The 18,670-nt window shown below is 42.6% G+C and overlaps 3 protein-coding genes across 9 annotated transcripts; all 3 read left to right on the top strand.

The window, feature by feature from the left end:
- The first annotated feature begins 64 nt into the window (after positions 1 to 64).
- On the top strand, positions 65 to 7,898 carry LOC106746942 (ankyrin-3-like). 4 transcript variants are annotated; one of them, XM_014624111.1, is made up of 5 exons: positions 65 to 170; positions 3,454 to 3,797; positions 4,047 to 4,287; positions 4,709 to 4,952; positions 6,066 to 7,898. In XM_014624111.1, exons 1-5 carry the CDS (start codon positions 144 to 146, stop codon positions 6,617 to 6,619), a joined length of 1,410 nt encoding a protein of 469 aa, XP_014479597.1. In that variant the 5' UTR covers positions 65 to 143; the 3' UTR covers positions 6,620 to 7,898. The 4 variants fall into 4 exon arrangements, with proteins under 4 accessions (XP_014479597.1, XP_014479596.1, XP_014479598.1 ...); XM_014624110.1 differs by lacking the exon at positions 65 to 170 and adding an exon at positions 182 to 336; XM_014624112.1 differs by lacking the exon at positions 65 to 170 and adding an exon at positions 343 to 693.
- Positions 7,899 to 10,986: 3,088 nt separating this feature from the next.
- On the top strand, positions 10,987 to 14,090 carry LOC106746941 (transport and Golgi organization protein 2 homolog). Of its 4 annotated transcripts, none has more exons than XM_014624109.1 (5): positions 10,987 to 11,535; positions 11,784 to 12,140; positions 12,267 to 12,516; positions 13,217 to 13,435; positions 13,783 to 14,090. In XM_014624109.1, exons 2-5 carry the CDS (start codon positions 11,999 to 12,001, stop codon positions 13,988 to 13,990), a joined length of 819 nt encoding a protein of 272 aa, XP_014479595.1. In that variant the 5' UTR covers positions 10,987 to 11,535; positions 11,784 to 11,998; the 3' UTR covers positions 13,991 to 14,090. The 4 variants fall into 4 exon arrangements, with proteins under 4 accessions (XP_014479595.1, XP_014479593.1, XP_014479594.1 ...); XM_014624107.1 differs by having other exon boundaries at positions 10,987 to 11,612; XM_014624108.1 differs by having other exon boundaries at positions 10,987 to 11,640.
- Positions 14,091 to 14,414: 324 nt separating this feature from the next.
- On the top strand, positions 14,415 to 17,060 carry LOC106746940 (NADH-ubiquinone oxidoreductase 49 kDa subunit). The gene is made up of 4 exons (XM_014624105.1): positions 14,415 to 14,515; positions 14,650 to 15,083; positions 15,629 to 16,100; positions 16,396 to 17,060. Exons 1-4 carry the CDS (start codon positions 14,415 to 14,417, stop codon positions 16,799 to 16,801), a joined length of 1,413 nt encoding a protein of 470 aa, XP_014479591.1. The 3' UTR covers positions 16,802 to 17,060.
- The last annotated feature ends 1,610 nt before the right edge of the window (positions 17,061 to 18,670 follow it).

The following is an 18,670-nucleotide window of genomic DNA, read 5'->3' as shown; positions in this document are numbered from 1 at the left end:
GAGAGCGGGCAACTCGACGCGCAGCTCCCGCGCCGGCCGCGTCCCTTTGTGTTATTTTCGGACAGCGCGAATCGCGCGTTCATCGAAGCTTTAAATAGGACCGAACGTTCAACGGAGAAGGCAGTTTGTGACATCGTTCCTTCATGTTGGAGCATCGCACCGTTTTCGACGTGAGTAAACAATAAGTACGGATTGCGCGCGCGTGCCGCACAACATCGCGGATGGCGCATGGTTCGATCATGACGACGATCGGTTCGCCCGTTTCGCGCGTCTCACGACGATGATCCGCGATCGATGGACGCCGCGATCGGCCCCTCTCGTGGTGAGCCGCTTGTGGTGAGTCGTGATGATAAGTTCGTGACAGATCTCGCCGAGGCGCATCTGATTGACCGCGAAAGTGAGAGGCGCGAAAGGTCGGCGAATTTTACGAGATTTTCGGGCCTGTGGGATTTTTAGCGACGGTGTATTTCATCGTTGCGTTGTCGTTGTTCAGCTTCCCGCGGGATGTGTCATACCTACGCAACGACAACGTAGCAACAATGACACTGTCGTTAGAAGTTGCAGGGTAGATTTTGGTTGGTTAAAGGAGCTGTTACCTCCACGAGAAATGAGGCCTGCGCTACATGGAGGGCGTTTTTCCGTTCAAGTATATTGCCGAGAAATTACGCTTTCACCAGAAAATTGATGGAAATGGTTCGTGATGAATTTATCTTTCCTTGCGAATGAAATTCGTGTCTTCTGTGTAGAGAGTATGGAAATGATTATAGTTTTTTTTCTTTTCGTAGAAGCATTATTTTCTCTTCCATTAACAATTTGACAACCGATAAAAGTGATAAGAAACGAATAACATGTAGCGTTGGTATTATCGATGGGTATCGCCCACTTTTGAGGCTGCATTTGAGACACAGTTCGCGATTCTGCGACGAAGAAGCTCGGATCATCAACACCTGACAGGTGTCAAAGTAACCCGGGATACGCGATAGTATCGGCTGTGCGGTATTGCGTGATGTTATCGCGATCTTGCATCAATTCGGACCGAATGTTTACGATAGCGGGGGACATTTGGCGGCGAAAATTGGCAGTGAATATCGACTCTTCTACGCCGTTCTCCGCCGCGGTCGGACGGATCGATCTCGCGAGAGGGCCAAGAATATACATCGAACGGTCATCGGATGGCGATCATTGCTCTTGTTCCCGTTCGATCATTGACAAAATTATCGCGCGAGTACCAAGCGGAGCGATATAGACTTCGACGCGACGAATTTTCTTTCCGAGATAACGTGACGCATTTCGATCGAACGGATATCAAAATAGACTTTCGGAGAATGTCGATTACGACGGAAACTCGAGTAACTTCGGCGAATTGGGAACCACGTCCAACCGAGCTTGCACCGAGTCTGCACGGCGACTCGCTCTTAACGTCACAGTTCTACTTCTCTCTGGTATAAATAGAGGCGGAAAATTTACTTAATTAAATTTAGCTGCGAGCGCCAAAATCAGGAAGATTTGACTTGAGATTGACTTGAAATGCGCTAGGAAGTCGACGCGTTCGGACTGCTCACGGGGGAAGTCGATAGATCTCTCGTGATTTTCACGACCGAAACGAATTTGGTCTGATCTTTTCTTTCGCGAGGATGCGTTGGGTCCTCCTCCGGTGTGCGATGTAGAGCCGAGGGGTAGAGCTCGAGGGGTGCGATACGTGCTCTTCGAGAGCGCGTTTCGTGCCGCTCAAAGCAGACTTCGCAGACCTCGAAAACGCAGACTGCGTGATTCTCGATCGACGAGCCACGAGACTTTCGGCATCATCGCCAGAATTGCGCCGTTTTCTTGGCAGAGTTTTTAGGTTTGTGACGCGCGTTAGCGAGGTTCCCCCCGCGAGGAAAAGAGAGAGAGAGAGAGCAGTGATTGCATTACTCACCTATCGTCAGCCAAATCGTACGAAGCGACTGACGAATTGCGAACGGACGGGATTACCCGCATATCGGAGGAAAGTTTCGGCGAAAAGGGCGAAAAAGCGCGGAAATCGCAGTCTTACTCGAGTCGAAATTTTGGCCTTGTGTTAAACCTTTGATTCTACAGTAGGAGTTAAAGTACCTAGAAGTTATAAGTGCTTTCAATATTTCGGTTGTTAAATTCATATAAGTATTGAAAATAAACTATTTTTTGACGCCAACTTAAGACATCATCGTTTGTCAAAGTAAGACTAAATTATATCGTTAGAATTAATCTGTTTTATTATCTTAGCTCGTACTGTGTTGTAAAATGAAAGATTTAACATAGGGCCTAAATTTATCTCCAGTAATCAATGGAGACGTCTATGACGTCGCGACGATACGTAATACAAAAAAGACGCAGAGTTTCTTTAATTAAGCTTAAGTCCGCGTGGCTGTTGATACAGCGCGAGAAGTTTAATTTGAAATTCGGCTAAAAGACGAGTTTCGATTCTTCGTGAGAACACGACGAAGTAAAAAATCTCGCAACTGCGAGAGAAGCGAGTTTAGATCGATCTTTTGAAATCGTCAGCTAGCAATTAATATCGCTTTCTTCTTGTATTGCAGATTTGTTGGTTTTCCGCGCTCATTACGCAAGACGTATCAGATTTGATATTAAAGTGCGTACCCACGTAGATGCATGTTAGCATGCCGTGTACGTGGTTCTCTCGTCGCAAAAGTTTCCTCTTGTTCGAAACGAGTAAAGAAGAACTGAATGCTCGACGTTCGTGTGTTACGTGTAACCAAATCCTCGAGTAATCAAAAGAATGAATCCAGCCGGGGAAGATTCCAAGCGCCAAATTTGCCAGATATTATATTCTACCGGTAAATACACAGAACTACGGAAATTAAGTATTAATTAATTTTTAATTAAATTGAAAGTATCATTTAATTTAAATTAAAGTATAAGTTAATTTAAATTAAAGTATAAGTTAAATTAAAGTAACAATTAATTTTTAATTAAAAATAATAAATTAATATTCTTTTTATCTATACATAATATCAATATCATTATTAATATTATGAATTTGATATAAATAACTGTAAATTACTCGTGAATTTTGATATTAATGTAGTGACATCGATAAAATGAAAAATCTCCAGCTCGGCAATTGGCGCTCGCAATGTTCTTTCCGGAAGTCTGTTTTAGAGAGCTCTCAACAATCTTACATAATCCCCGTTAGTACAAATAAAGAACAAGTGACAGATTTAGTTCGAATAGTTCGTCACATGACGGTCATCGCCGGAAACAAGCTTGAGAACTTATCGGCGAATCGTCTCTCGTCATAAATCCTCTGCGCCGATAAATCTTCCACCAGTAGTTTCCGCCCAATGTAGCACGTGTGAGACACGTTACGTTACTCGCGTATTATGCAACTCTCTCTTCATCTCCCTCCCCCTCTCTCACACTTCTTCTTATTTGCATCTCTCTCTCTCTCTCTCTGCGTTGCACCACATGTAGATGCCGACCGAGTGCATCGCCAACCCGTTACAACGGGAGCTGGCCGACTCGATAATACGGCTGCAACCGCTCGACGAGATCCGCATACTCCTCGCATGCGGCGCCAAGCCGAACGAGCCGGTCACCCAGGGTCTCAGGCCCCTGCACTACGCCGTGTGGCAGCGTTACACCGAGGCGGCGCAGCTTCTCCTGGTGCGCGGCGCCGACATCGACGCCACCGACGAATGCGGTTACTCGGCCCTGCATCTCGCCGCCGAACACGGCTACCTGGACCTGGTGAAACTGTTGCTCAAGTATGGCGCCAAGGTGGACCACCGTCAGGACACGAGCGAGCTGTTCCCCAGGTGAGCCACTTGTCCCTTCTCAATCTCCCTCCGTGAAACGACGCAAGTTGTGGGGTGAGAAAAAAATACCGGCACTCCGAGATATCTCGAAAAGTATATAAGTTTGATAGGTGCTGTTTCAGATGAAAGTTGCGGGGTTTGAAAAGATCTATTTACCGATCTTGTCGGTTTGACTTTGGGTCACCAAAGTTCTTTTCGAGCGATTTTAGGCTTGATCGACGGACTAACGTGTAGTTCCTTCTGACGTAGAACCATGCTGTGCGACGAGCCGTTGCGTTTAGCCCTGCGTAACCGTCACGTCGAGGTCGCGAGAACGCTGCTCGAGGCTGGTGCCAATCCGAACAAGAGATACTTCTTCGGCTCCGAGATCAATCTGGTGTCGCCTCTCGATTTGGAGTGCATGGAACTGCTGTTGGCCTTCGGCGCCCAGCCGAACACGAGGGATCGCGCCGGCTTAACTCCTCTTATGAAGGCCGCCCGATTGCCACAGGTACCTAATTCTGTTTAGTTTATCTACGATATTTAAACATTAACGAATTTTAGCAAAAATTAATCTTAAGGAACGCGCTAATCTTAAGTTAACGTTTTGTTATTTCTTTATATATTCTTATACTCTCTATTTCCCCAAGTTGATCCACCGGATCTCAAAAATTTGTCATTCGCGATAAATATAGTCGAAAAGTTCGTTTAATCCTTCAAGCGTCTTTTCGATCGATTACGATTCGAAATCGGTAATTTTAAATCGAATTGATAATCGGTGTTTGAAATCAGTAATGACTTTAGGTGCCAGAAGAATCGTGTTATCTCAGATTCTTCGCACTTGACGTTCAAACGCTTTCTCTCATCGCCCGTCTCATTGCTTACCGCATTCTCGCGGAGGGAAACTAACCGATGCTGCGCATGATAAACAGGGTATAGCGTCGGTGCTTCTGCTGTTGAATTACGGCGCCGATGTGAACTCGTTGGCGGACGCCAGGCACGATTACCGCACGGTGTTGCACTATGCCATCCTCGGCGGCGACCCGGCGGTGATCAATCTGCTGCTGAAACAGGGCGCCAGGCTGAACCCGGGACCGGACTACCAGAAGCCGACGGCCCTGGACTTGGCCATACTCAAGGGTGACCCGTCGATCGTCGAGATGCTGCTCGAAGCGGGTGAGCGATACGATTTGTTTGCGATACTGGCATACGGCCGAATTGTGTTCGGCATTCGAAGGTCGTCGCGTGCCGAATACGCTTTACGATCGCCGTGTCGACCCTTTCGTGTGCTATGCGGTTTTCGGATCGCAAACAGACAGACAGACGGATAGATAGATCTCTGCCTCCGCACTCTGGATCGTGTCGTGCCAGCCAAGAGCTTTTTTCGTCAGTATTGGTTAACGACGCGAACAGGATGTCCTTTACGCTTCTGTCGGTTCTCGGTCGACGCGATTTCCAGGTTGCGATTGCGCTTGTGATCGCAACTCGAAAAATATTCCAGGCGGTAAAATGTTTTTTGTTTTTCGAGATACCGAGTCTATGTGGAGTCTTTGTGAGTTTTCTCGATTTTTCGAGGCCCCAATCACGTAATTTTGAGAAAATTGATAAGTAATACCGGTATAGCCTCGAAGAATCGATATTATACGTTATAAGTTTTATATATCACGTCACACCGATCGGAATTAATTTCCTGTTTCTTATTGCAACGTTACCGTGGCAGTAGGAGTCGAAAGGAACATATTCAGGTATATTCTTAACTATATTGCTATTTTGCTTTATTAACTGTTCTAACAGTCCGAGCGGCACACGTTGGTTGGCTGACTGTTGCCCAACGTTGCCGAAACGCTGCTCGGGAAAGACAAGACTCGGAAATTCCCAATTAGAAGCATTACTTCTGAATATTTGCACGTTATGCCCGCTGTTCTGGAGTATCGTTCCCGGACCACAGAATAAAAAACATGATGCGTGAATATTCTGAGATTACGCGCCTAATTGGGAATTTCATCATTATACCTAGAGAATGAGACAATTGATGAAGTCTTCTATACAACGAGAAGTAATATGTTTGCAAACGAAAGGTGGACATATTGAACAAATAATATAAACAGGAAAATAAATATATATTCAATGACAAAAACTATACGTATATATATACAGGGTGTCCGGTATGTTTCGTGCAAGCGGTCTCGCGTGAGGGAAGAACGGGTTAAACTGGATAGAGAAGTCCTTTAATCGCGCGAGATCCGAGTGGATCCGCGCCAATCTGATTCGATTTTTGCCGATACACAGGTGCGGACGTGAACGCCACTTCGCCCATCATCGGCTCGCCCCTGCACGTGGCCTGCGCGGACAACATCCCGAACCGGCTGGAGATCCTGTGCATGCTGCTGGAGCGCGGCGCCGATCCGAATCTGGTGATACGGAGCGACGACGGACCGGCGTTGCGCCCGGTCCTCGCCGAGTACGTCGCCTCGAACGAGAACCCGTCGGTGGAGGTGGTGGCGTTGCTGCTCAAGTATGGCGCCCGGGTGGTGATCAAGACGCAGTTCCGCGATCCCCACGGCATCCTCAATTCCCTGCAGAACATGGCGGACAAGCCGCGGCTGCTGCGGGCGCTGCTGGAAGCGGCCGAGAGTTTCGACCCCTGCATGATCCGGCGTTCCAGCAGCCTGACGGACGCGCAGAAGGCCCTGGTGATGGAGGCGGCCAGGACCCCGTTGCCGTTGACCCATCAGGCGAGACTGATCGTCCGCAGGCTCTGCGGCACAAAGTTGCCGAAGATCGTGCGGAAGCTCCAGCTGCCGCAGTCGTTGCACCGCTATCTTCTCTACGACTTCTATTAGCGGATTCGCAAATCGGCGAGCGGATCGGCAGGTGTGTGTGTGTGTGTGTGTGTGTGTACGAGGAGAGAATTTTACAGTAGAAGTTACTATAGCGGGAGAAAGAAAAAAAAGTAGAAATTACCGTGACTTTTATAGTAGAAACTACACTAATTGATATTCCATATAGCATAAGATGTCCCAAAATCAGCCAAAATATGTTCAGGATGCCCTGAGAAGTGTCTTGGGACGTCCTGAGCACATCCAGGACGATTCCAGGACATTTTGTACCGTTCGGAATATAGAACAAAAATATTCGAAATATCAGATATCGTGAAATTTACGAAATTAAATTGAAGAACGCGTATATTGATGAAACGGTGTCGATTGAAAGAGTGTTTCGGCAAAATATTAGGTTGGTAAGAAAGTTATGTCGTTTTTTTTTAGGAAATTTCAATTTCTTATATTTAAGCTCATAAGTGAGATTAATTAATGAAATATTGACCACTGATTTCTATGACCTTCCTTCATCTGTCAACAAGGTCATTTATGCCGGATGTATAAAAGATCCTATCCTTTGAAGTCAGGAAATCTACCACTGCTCTCTGAACATTCTGAAAATTTCGAAATTTTTTTCTTTTAAGAAAATTTTGCATCGAGAGGAACAAGTGGTAGTCAGATGGTGCCAGGTCAGGTGAGTATGGAGGATGTGATAAAACTTCATAACCAAGAGTCTGGAGCTCCTCCTTCGTCCTTAAAGCCACGCAAGGCCTGGCAGTGTCATGTTGGAAGACAACACCTTTTCCGTTATACAATGCTGGACGAAGTTCACGTATTTTTGTATCCAGTCGGGTTAGCTGATCACAATATAGGTCTGCTGTGGCAGTTTGATCTGGTTGCAACAGTTCCCAGTGGATAGGACATCGATAATCCCACCAAATGCAAGCATTAGCTTCTTTTGATGCAAATTGACCTTCGCAAGGATAGGAGGCGAACTGCCTGGCTTCTTGGTTCTTTTCCTCACCTTGGTTCTTTTCCTCACTACATTGTCATACACAATCCACTTTTCGTCACCAGTAATCAGGTGATCCAAGAATGGTTCATATTGTTGTCGAGTAAGCAAAGAAGAAGCAATAGAAATTTAATCTGCCATATTTTTTCGCTTAATTCACGGGGAATCCAACGACACCATTTGTAGACAAAGTCAAGCTTGTTCAAGTGGTTTTCAATGTTCATAAAATTCATTGTTATGTGGCTAACGCTTAACTTATTCCCGATCTCCCTCGTAGTCAATAGTGGTTTATTACCCACTAAAGCCCTCAGAACGTCGTCATCCTTTGGTCTTCCAGTGCAAGGTTCTTCTTGAAGCTTCATGTCACCTGACCTGAATTTTTCAAACCATCTTTGGACCGTACGCAGTTTAACTTTAGATGATCCAAAGACGAAACACAAATTTTTATGAGCTTCCGTCGCATTATGACCATGTTGGAACTCATAAAGCATAGAGTGTCTAAAGTGAAGTTTTTCTTGATCCATCATATACCCCTATTTCTCAAAATTTAATGATTAAAAAACACCTATAATATCAAAAATAAAAATGTGGAACTACTAGCTTTCGACTAATACCAAAATTGTCTAAATCGCACAATGAGCAACGATAATGAATAATGAACATTTCAATTGGAGCAACAGAAAAACGACATAACTTTCTTATGAACCTAATATTTCCATCGGGGTATTCACGCGCTATTAGAAAACGTAGGAAAATTGGTAGAAGAAAATTTACATAAAAAAACAGCTGTGACATTCTCTCCGTGCACGATTCGTCCGCGATCCCTCGTCAGCGCGCGCGCTCGCGCGGGTTCACGTCAGTGCGACGAGTACAATAAAACGAGGCTGTTGAGGCGCCATCCTCCCACTTTCTATTTACGTTAGTATTCTACTTCTGCATCGACGTGTGTAACACGAGGCGAGCAACGTGATATTCTTAGGCTTAAACGACGCTGTTCACCGGGAGAGAGAAACGGTGCGCGCGCACACTTCACTCATTATTACTCTCATCTAGTCGCTAAATGTACACTCGGTCACAGAACGGTTGCAACAGTTTTTGTTTCTCATATTTCGGAACATAAAAATTATGACGAAGCGAACCTATGAATCTGACGATCATGCTCAGGTAATCTGACAGCTGTCAAATTACATATACAAGGTGTAGGTGTAAAGATAAGAGAGCAATATATTAATAATAATAGAGCAATATATTAGTTACACACGCTTTAATACAAGAAAATTAAGACTGAAAAATTAGAATTATGTTTATGAACTATATCGCATTTTTGCATGTTAAATACGCGTAAGTATCTGACGAGTTCCAAAAACAACCCCAAGAACAGTTGGTTTGCTGCATATAAAAGGCTTACTGCAAAATTATATATCAAAGAAACTCAAGAGGAGGGGATAGCGTGATAATAAAATACTTTTATTACATCAATCCGATGGTGTGATTGTTCTTGCCTTAAGNTGCTTCTTGAACGATGTCGATAGCATCATTATTGCAAAAGTTACAGCCTGTTTAATTTCGCCTATGTTATATTAGAGTGAAAAGTACGTCTAACCAGCCTTTGAGTCATACTACTCGAAAAATAGAAGCACGCCTGACTCCATCGTTTAGTCATATTACGACCTCAGTTTCTCCGTTAAGTATAGTGGCGACTCATAGCGGAGATCCTGGAACTAAGTTTCAGAAATAACGGGTTTTTCGTGCGAAAGTTACAGCAAGTAAGTTACAAAAAGTAGACGTACTTTTCACTCTAATATAACATAGGCGAAATTAAACAGGCTGTAACTTTTGCAATAATGATGCTATCGACATCGTTCAAGCAGCACTTTCTAAAGCTTCAAGTGCTTAAGGCAAGAACAATCACACCATCGGATTGATGTAATAAAAGTATTTTATTATCACGCTATCCCCTCCTCTTGAGTTTCTTTGATATATAATTTTGCAGTAAGCCTTTTATATGCAGCAAACCAACTGTTCTTGGGGTTGTTTTTGGAACTCGTCAGATACTTACGCGTATTTAACATGCAAAATTATTGCGAAAGTTACAGCCTGTTGAATCTCGCCTATGTTTTATTACAATGGAAAGTACTTCTGACTAGCCCTTGAGTCATATTACTCGAGAAATAGAAGCACGTCTAACTCCATCGTTTAGTCATATCACGACCTCAGTTTCTCGTTAAATATAGTGGCGACTCATAGCGGAGATCCTGGAACTAAATTTCAGAAATAACGGGTCTAATAATNTAACTTTCGCACGAAAAACCCGTTATTTCTGAAACTTAGTTCCAGGATCTCCGCTATGAGTCGCCACTATACTTAACGGAGAAACTGAGGTCGTAATATGACTAAACGATGGAGTCAGGCGTGCTTCTATTTTTCGAGTAGTATGACTCAAAGGCTGGTTAGACGTACTTTTCACTCTAATATAACATAGGCGAAATTAAACAGGCTGTAACTTTTGCAATAATGATGCTATCGACATCGTTCAAGAAGCATTTTAAAGCTTGAAGTCTCTAGTTTCTAATCACGTTAGCTATATTAATGTTGTCGTTAATTTTCGTCAAGATATTTCGAGTTAAACGAAAAATGGCGACCACTCAATTTCAAACTTCGTCAGTTGAGTTTTCCGAGCAAAAAATTATTTAATTCGAAAATATGATATAGGCGTTTTAAAGAGAATACTTTAAACTTTTTACGTATTTGTTAACGAACGCCGTATACTCGGTCATAGAACAGTTGCAACAGTTTTTGTTTCTCATATTTCGGAACATATAAAAATTATGACGGAGAGAACCTATGAATTGACGATCATGCGTAGGTGATCTGACAGCTGTCAAATTATATATACAAGGCGTAGGTTGCAACTTTTTGTTGTTTGATTTCGATCGTCCGCAAACAGAATGCAGGTGGATTACACTACCGGTGTATTGCTGAGAACGCGGGAACGGATATTCGATCTCGAGCCTCTCGACGGCGCGCTCTTATCGCGCGAATGCACAAATGCGACACATCGGATCATTTCAGTGATTCGGCTCGATATTTTTGGAGTGTATTTCTTCCTAAACGTGGATCGAAGGACGAATATCTGTGGGAGATTTCTTCCAGTAATCAGCAAGGTGATTAACTTTTGTACCTTTGTATATATATGACGATGTATACGTTTAATGTACAGTAAAAATAAAGGTGAATCAAAACAGAACTGTCGGCCTGCGTGCGCGCAATTGCGCGACGACGACGTGCAGAATGTTGTAGCCGACGGGAGCAACAATGATCCACACACCACCGTTATCCTCGAAATAGCAGCCTCGATACAGTGACTTGCGTCAAACTCTTGGCAGTCGCTCGCCCGTGGGGAAATTCGAGGTTCCCGCCCGCGTCAGTGAGCGCGAGGAACTCGCAACGAGCGGTGTTTGCCGGCATCTGGATTAAATTATTTAAATAAGCATCCAGATGAATAAATAGATCATCTTTATCCTTATCTAGATGGAAGAAATACAAAATAGAGATTGAACTGAAATTTGGCCAATCAGAGCAGGATTCGCTGAAATTGACTTAAATTTCAATTTGTAGCCTAGTACGGGCACGAGTAGGTCTGCTAGACAAAGGCAGTGTCTAAGTAGTATCTCGCTCTCTGTCTTACTAACGTTATATAGTCTACATAGGCCAAGATAAGACAGAGACGGACACAGTTAGACAAAGACAGGGATACTATTTGGATATGGTCTCTCTCGGCACGAGGTTATCCAGCAGAAACAAGGGCGGTGCTCATCTCAGTTTGTTACATAATTCAATTTGGTATGCTCTTTTGCATGCTTTTGTAACTTCGGTGACTGAAGTGACGAAAGCATACTGAAAGGTGATGTTTCTGAATGAAGCCTGGGTGAGTTTCAGAACAACTGATGTCTAATGATGCGCACAGTCAGTGTGGATTCCCGAAGGCGACTTATATATCATTTGGTTAGACAAACTACGTGGCATTTGGCATGTTTGTATTGCTTGCGCATTTTTCCCCACTCGATTTTCTCCTCGTCTTTGCTTCTAGTTCGTCCGAACATGTATCCGTCTCGTTCTAAGACCGGTATTCATAGTCAGATCTTATATTTAAGACCGTTTTAAATTTATCTTCAGATGTTCTACGACTCATTTCATTGGCCGCAAAGTGAACCAGCCTAAGTGAAGATAAGTGGAAAGAACAAATCCTGTTATCTTAATTTATCAACTAATTGTTTGATAATGTTATCAGCATTACAAAAAAACACCCTATGTAGATACTGATTTTGAGCTTTACAAAGAGGTTTTCCTTTGGAGTGTCCGTAGCAGTTGTGAATATTGAGAAATCAGTTATGTGCATTTTATTTATTTACCGTAATTCGGATGCAGATGCTAATTCCTATCGATTAATAGTTGCGTCAAATCGAGATGAAATGTACAAACGACCTACATTATCAGCTCATTACTGGGATCAGTATCCGGATTGTCTGGGAGGTATGACAAAAATATTAATGACAGTTATGTGAAACCGAATGTTCTTTAACTCTTATCTAATTATGGATTGTGCAATATAGAAACGGTGTGATATTTAAATTAAACAAAAATATTACGGTATATTAGGTATTGACATGGAACCTGGTAAGGAAGGTGGAACTTGGTTAGCTCTGTCGACGAAAGGAAAAGCTGCTGTCACTTTAAATTTCATTAACAACAGATGTGCAATTGATGCGTCAAAAAAGGGTCGTGGACCTTTGATAACAAATTTCATTACTTCCAATGATTCCATGGAATTATACTTGGACAAATTACACAGAGAAAATGTTAATGGACAGCCATATAATCCGTATTGTTTGATTTTGTTAAATTTATAGTACGTAAATATTTGATAATCATGATAAACTCATACTAAACAGTCATAATCTTGGGAAAATATTGTATTAAATAGAATAATAAGATAAAGGCTTAATATATATATATATGTATAAATATATAATAGGGCATTCATCTTAGTAATTCAAATAGCCAACATTTGTAACATAGTTTTTTTAACACTGTCAATTTTATTCACACACTCAATAGGGCTGAGATATAATAATTTATTACTGACCAGCCAATAATACTTTTTTTGCAAGGGATGTTGTCTCTCTGTCACCAAAAATCTGTAGCAGGCTTTGCTCGAAATCTCTTTGCCCAGGTTTGGCTATCTGGGTTAATATAATTATACTAGTCACAATGTGGACAATATACCAAAATATGTCTATATAAGTATACAGAAAATTATTCTTATAGTAAAAAATATAAAGATGTGCTTGATATATGATTTAAAAGTTGAGTATTATTTAAATTTTTAAATCGAAAGTTACTGCCTGTTAAAACCCATTAATTTTTTTATTTATACCTTCTATTTGTCAAATTGTTGGAAATGACTTAAAAATCGTGGCAACCATTATGATGAATACCTTGTATGTTCGCAACTGCTCCTCCCTTCTCTCTCTTGTTTTTCTTTTTCTCCTTCAATGTAATGTAGCAATAACATTCTTATAATATACATGTGATATTATATATTTCAGCAACGCCAATGTACATTATCTAAACAGTTGTATAGGATCTACGGGGCCTATAATGTGTAACAGTGATATTATAGGTATTGGAAATAGTGGATTAGATCGTCCTTATAAGAAAGTGGAGGCGGGGAAAGAAGAATTTAAACGTATCGTAAAGAATGCGGATATCACGAATCAGAATAATCTGATTGAAGAGCTTGTTAATTTTTTAAAATCAAAAAAAAGGTAAATCCAAGTTTAAATATGTAATAAAATAGTTCGATAACATATGTTAAGGTAATTGGAGATTATTTCAATAATATGAATATTTATCTTGTTTTTCTTTACCTCGTAAAATATCAGTATAAAAGTATAGTACGACTCTATTAAAAAAAAAAAAAAACGAAATTGCCTGAAAAAAATTGAAAATTCCATTTATGTTCCAGCAAAAATTGTAAGTAAAAAATGGAAAAGATTTTCATCTTTGTATCTTTATTCCGAAGACTAATTTAAGTGCTATTTTAAGTCAAATTTATGCTGGCACACTGTATATAAAGTGCTCGCAAATACGATATTCAAACCGTATGTTTCAGGTATCTGCCAGATCCTGAGTTGCAAGAGAGATCTCCAACAAGATACAAAGAACTTAGTTCAATTTTTGTTTCTATCGGAAAAGAATATGGTACAAGGACACATTCCATATTACTAGTTGATGGCATGAACCGCGTAATATTCGTCGAAGAAACGCTTATGCCTGATTTTACATGGAAACGGCAACAGTTTAAAACTAATTTGATGTAATAATAGATGATATTTTTTTTTTATTGTAGTCACTTGGTAGTTACACATAGTTTTACAAATACTATATCTATAAATAAAAATAATGTTTAAGGGGAGAATACATCGCGTAGAATTTATTTCTTTCACTTTTAACATACCCACACACACATATGTAAAATATGTGACCGTGTTAAGTTCATCTTCATATGTTTCGTAGCCAACGAAATGAGCCGTACAGTATCTGAAGATAATCTTAGGACGCTTAAATATAAGATCCCGCTATGAATACCGTAATCTTTGCACCGACATCATTTCTGTTAAAAAAGAACACTTCGGTGTACTTGTGTCGCACCGGTGCAGAAAACTAGATCGAGAAGAACAAAAAGTTCCGTTCCGTGTTTTGCTGCAGTCATCGACCGAGCGCCTCCGACGTGATGTGAGCATCATGGCGGCCAGAGTGTTGAAGTCGGTCCTGCGTAAAAACGCAGGATTTTTCGGCGCTAACAGATTATTGTCGCCGAATAATGCGCCTGCGGTCGTCGACGTGTAAGTAATTACTCGCGTTCAACGGGTCGCAGCTTCGCCGTAATTTTGCACGTTATTACATAACCTCGTCGTAACCCCTATCGGACTCGTCCATTAATACGTTTCGCGTTGACAACCTTGTGTCAATCTTGCAGACGGCGTCGCGGCGTCAGGCAATGGAACCCAGACGCCGAATATCTCAAGCAGTTCGAAAAACCGGTGTATTACTCGCCGGAGGAAATATCGTGGACACCATACTACAAGCGGTCGGAGCTTGTCCCGCTGCCTGCTCCGAAGCAAGTCATACAGAACATCAAGCTCAACTTCGGCCCGCAACATCCAGCCGCTCACGGCGTACTCAGGCTGATCTTGGAGCTGGAGGGTGAGATAGTGATCAGTGCTGATCCCCACATAGGTCTTTTGCACCGTGGCACGGAAAAGCTGATCGAGTATAAGACCTACATGCAGGCTCTGCCCTACTTCGACCGTCTGGACTACGTTTCCATGATGTGCAATGAGCAATGCTTTTCCCTGGCTATAGAAAAGCTACTCAACATCGATGTGCCGATACGCGCTAAGTACATTCGAGGTGAGGATTATCTTTTTCCTGAGTTAGAGGTCGTCCAGGATCTCCTATGGTTAATCAAGTTTACTCCCTTACATCTTTAGGTGCAGTTTTACAAGTTCGCGTATGGTTTATGATTTATGATGTTGGATATACAGTCCCTAGCTGTATTATTATTAGATGCACTTTGATTTTTTAATAGAATACAGGTTAGGAGGAGAAGAAAGATGTCGAGTCACTTGTTTTACCCATAATCTTTGCAAACAATATTAATATTTCTCACACAAAAATCTTGATCTTTCTGTTAGTGAGAAAGGCATTTGAAGTTTCAAGTCACAAATAAAGCCAAGTGAAATGACATTGTACGAAGAGTACCTTTCATAGAATAATAGTTCTTCAACGTAATTCGATCGATAGATGAGCCGTATTATAAAGCTGGTCCTCGGAAGTCAATGAATTAAGTAAGAAACTAAGGTGCGTCTAACGATATGGGCAGGGCTGTACAATAGAATCTGACTGAATCATTGATGCAGTTGTTTCCATGGAGTCTTATTCGTGTGCCTTTGCAGTTCTCTTTGGGGAGATCACGAGGATCCTGAATCACATCATGGGCGTCGGCACGCACGCTTTGGATGTCGGAGCGATGACGCCTTTCTTCTGGCTCTTCGAGGAACGCGAGAAGCTGATGGAGTTTTACGAGCGCGTGAGCGGTGCCCGCATGCACGCGGCCTACATAAGGCCGGGCGGTGTCTCTCTGGATTTGCCGCTGGGTCTGATGAATGACATTTACAACTGGGCCTCCAAGTACTCAGAGCGGCTGGACGAGGTGGAAGACTTGTTGACGGAGAACCGGATCTGGCAGCAACGCACCATCAACATCGGCGTCGTGTCGGCGCAGGACGCGCTGAATTGGGGATTCAGTGGGGTGATGTTGCGCGGCTCCGGGATCAAGTGGGATTTGAGAAAAGTCGCGCCTTACGACGCTTACGATCTGGTCGAGTTCGACGTGCCGGTCGGCGTGAACGGCGACTGCTACGACAGGTGAGTCGTCCGGGTGAACCGAACTAAAGACGAAAATTATTATGCGGAATGAGGTGATAACTGTTACCACCTTTAATATCTAAAATGACGGGAATAAAGGAAAAATTCATTCAATCAATTAAATCGCACCAGGTGACGTTTTTCCTTCCGGGTGAAATAGTTTCAAAAAGCTGATTTGACATATCCGCTGTCTCTCCCCTTCCGAAATGCTGTTGTTAACTACGACTATTACTGCAGCTGTCTCGTCGGTGAGACTACAGTCGCGAGGTCTTCATCGTCGGATTGTCTCTTGCAGGTACCTCTGCCGTGTCGAAGAGATGCGCCAGTCCCTGCGCATCATTCACCAATGCCTGAACCAGATGCCCGAGGGCGAGGTGCGCTGCGATGACGCCAAGATAGTGCCGCCACGGCGGGAGGAGATGAAGAACAGCATGGAGGCTCTGATCCATCACTTCAAGCTGTACACGCAAGGTTTCCAGGTGCCACCGGGCGCTACGTACACCTCTATCGAGGCGCCGAAGGGCGAGTTCGGCGTTTACCTCGTGAGCGACGGCAGCAGCAAGCCGTACAGATGCAAAATCAAGGCCCCGGGCTTCGCGCATCTCTCAGCTCTGCACCACATAGGGGTTAAGCACTTCCTTGCCGACGTGGTCGCCATTATCGGCACCTTGGACATCGTGTTCGGCGAGATCGACAGATAGACAGATAGACAAGATTTAATCCATGCGAATCAACTTTCAATTTCTGTATAGTAATCGTAAACGTATTTCTAGGAGCAAACGGAGACGAATGATAATGAGGCGTTCCCGTTTACAGCAGCCATGCATAGTCTTGTGTTAAAAAGAAATTTGTGTATGCCTTGTATACGCTTGTTGTAAATAAAGTGCGTACGCAAACCATACGATGCGCGTACGCAGATATTGTACCTTCGTTGCAATAAAGAATGAACACATAAACAGATATACATAATATGATAATAACGATCCAGATAGCACGTAAAACTAGAAGACAACGAGAATGGTCACTCTCAGCAGAGCGTGATAACCAATTAATCTATTATCAGGTTTCGCTAGCAAATATTACATCAAATCTGCTTTTACAGGTTTGGTTGTCCGGCCGACTTCCCAGACAGCACAATGTCCAGGATCGGGATAAGTAAGATGTCCTTTAGACGTCTTAAAAATTATTTAAAAACGCCTTATATTACGCTATCTTAAAGACAACTTAAAGATGTCTAAAAGATGTCCTGGTTTTGGACATTTGTGTTGTCTGGACTAATATTGGGCAACATTCGTCCAACGTACCCCCGATATAACCAATATTGGACCAATGTATCGCCAATGAATTGCGCTACCAAGGACCTTTTTTCCACGTTATCCTTTAATCATCTTTTAGACATTTGTGCGCTATTCGAGTATATACATTCACTCGCTCTTTCGCTCTAATATCGTACGAGAATCGCATTGACGTCATTTTATTTAATATTGGCCACTTGATACCATTCTTGCGAGTATTATGTTAATGCGTGCGCGCAATGAGGACGATTATGCTTCTGCTATTCCGAGCTTTCTCAATTAGAATGTTGTAACATTTTGCGGCGCGGCAATGCGATGTCGCAGTGCGCGATGCGTTCTCTGAACGCCGTTCCCGAGAAAAAAAGAGAGAGAGAAATGTGCAATCCCATCGCACGCCAAGTATAATGCAAAAATGCGAAATTGACAAACTATGGGGGAAAATTACGAGGCGTGCATCTTCGAGACCTTCACTCCGCGAGACAAATTAATCGCTATAATTAATTCCGAGATAACAATTTTTTTTATATTCGAATATCTTTCTCTTATTTATAATTCTTTTTACTTCTTCCTCTCTCTCTTTTTTTCTTGTTTTAATAATATAATTATCCTTTTTTATTGCGCTTGCGGTAAATCAGAAGAAGTTTTTTATTCCCACAATCAGGAATATATTTTCTTCTAATTATTGCGTATTTTTGTCAGCGAAAAAAAAAACACGATAAATAAAAGTCGCGGATGGAATGACGATTTGTAATTCAGATTCTTCGCTGTGTTCTCGTGTTTGTTTTGTGCGACGCACGCAAATAACAGCAATTGATGCAATGCAAATGACTTACCAGCTATTCGAAGATATGAATCTGCCTTGATTGAGCGTGATTCAGATTCCTGATTTATTGTATCGACAACTTTTCCTTCTTCTTCTTTTAATCGCCGCGTCGTCTTTGTAGCGATACGTATAATAATAAACAACTTACATTTTTTTGTTTCATCTCTTGGTTTGAACTCTCCGCGCTCCGCGTCGTAGAAATCTACTTGGGAGCCGTCTGGAAGAAACTGGCAGAACACGCGTAAGACACCGGTCGACCTCCATGGAGCCGATCCATTTCGTCCGCACCGTGTTTCGTCGCCGAGACAAGCGAGACGAGGCCTCGGCGACCAGTCGCTTCGCAAGATCCTTGTGATGTACACCGAAAGGTCATAAATCGGTGAGAAGATAAGAAACAGCCGTTTTCGGAGACGACTCGGTCACTTGCAATCTCCTCACCATTCCGAATCGAA

Source organism: Dinoponera quadriceps, unplaced genomic scaffold (genome assembly GCF_001313825.1).
Source record: "Dinoponera quadriceps isolate SergipeBrazil2010 unplaced genomic scaffold, ASM131382v1 scaffold1846, whole genome shotgun sequence".
Taxonomy (NCBI): Eukaryota; Metazoa; Arthropoda; class Insecta; order Hymenoptera; family Formicidae; genus Dinoponera; species Dinoponera quadriceps.
Note: the sequence above shows the minus strand (reverse complement) of the source record. Positions and strands in the feature narration are given on the sequence as shown.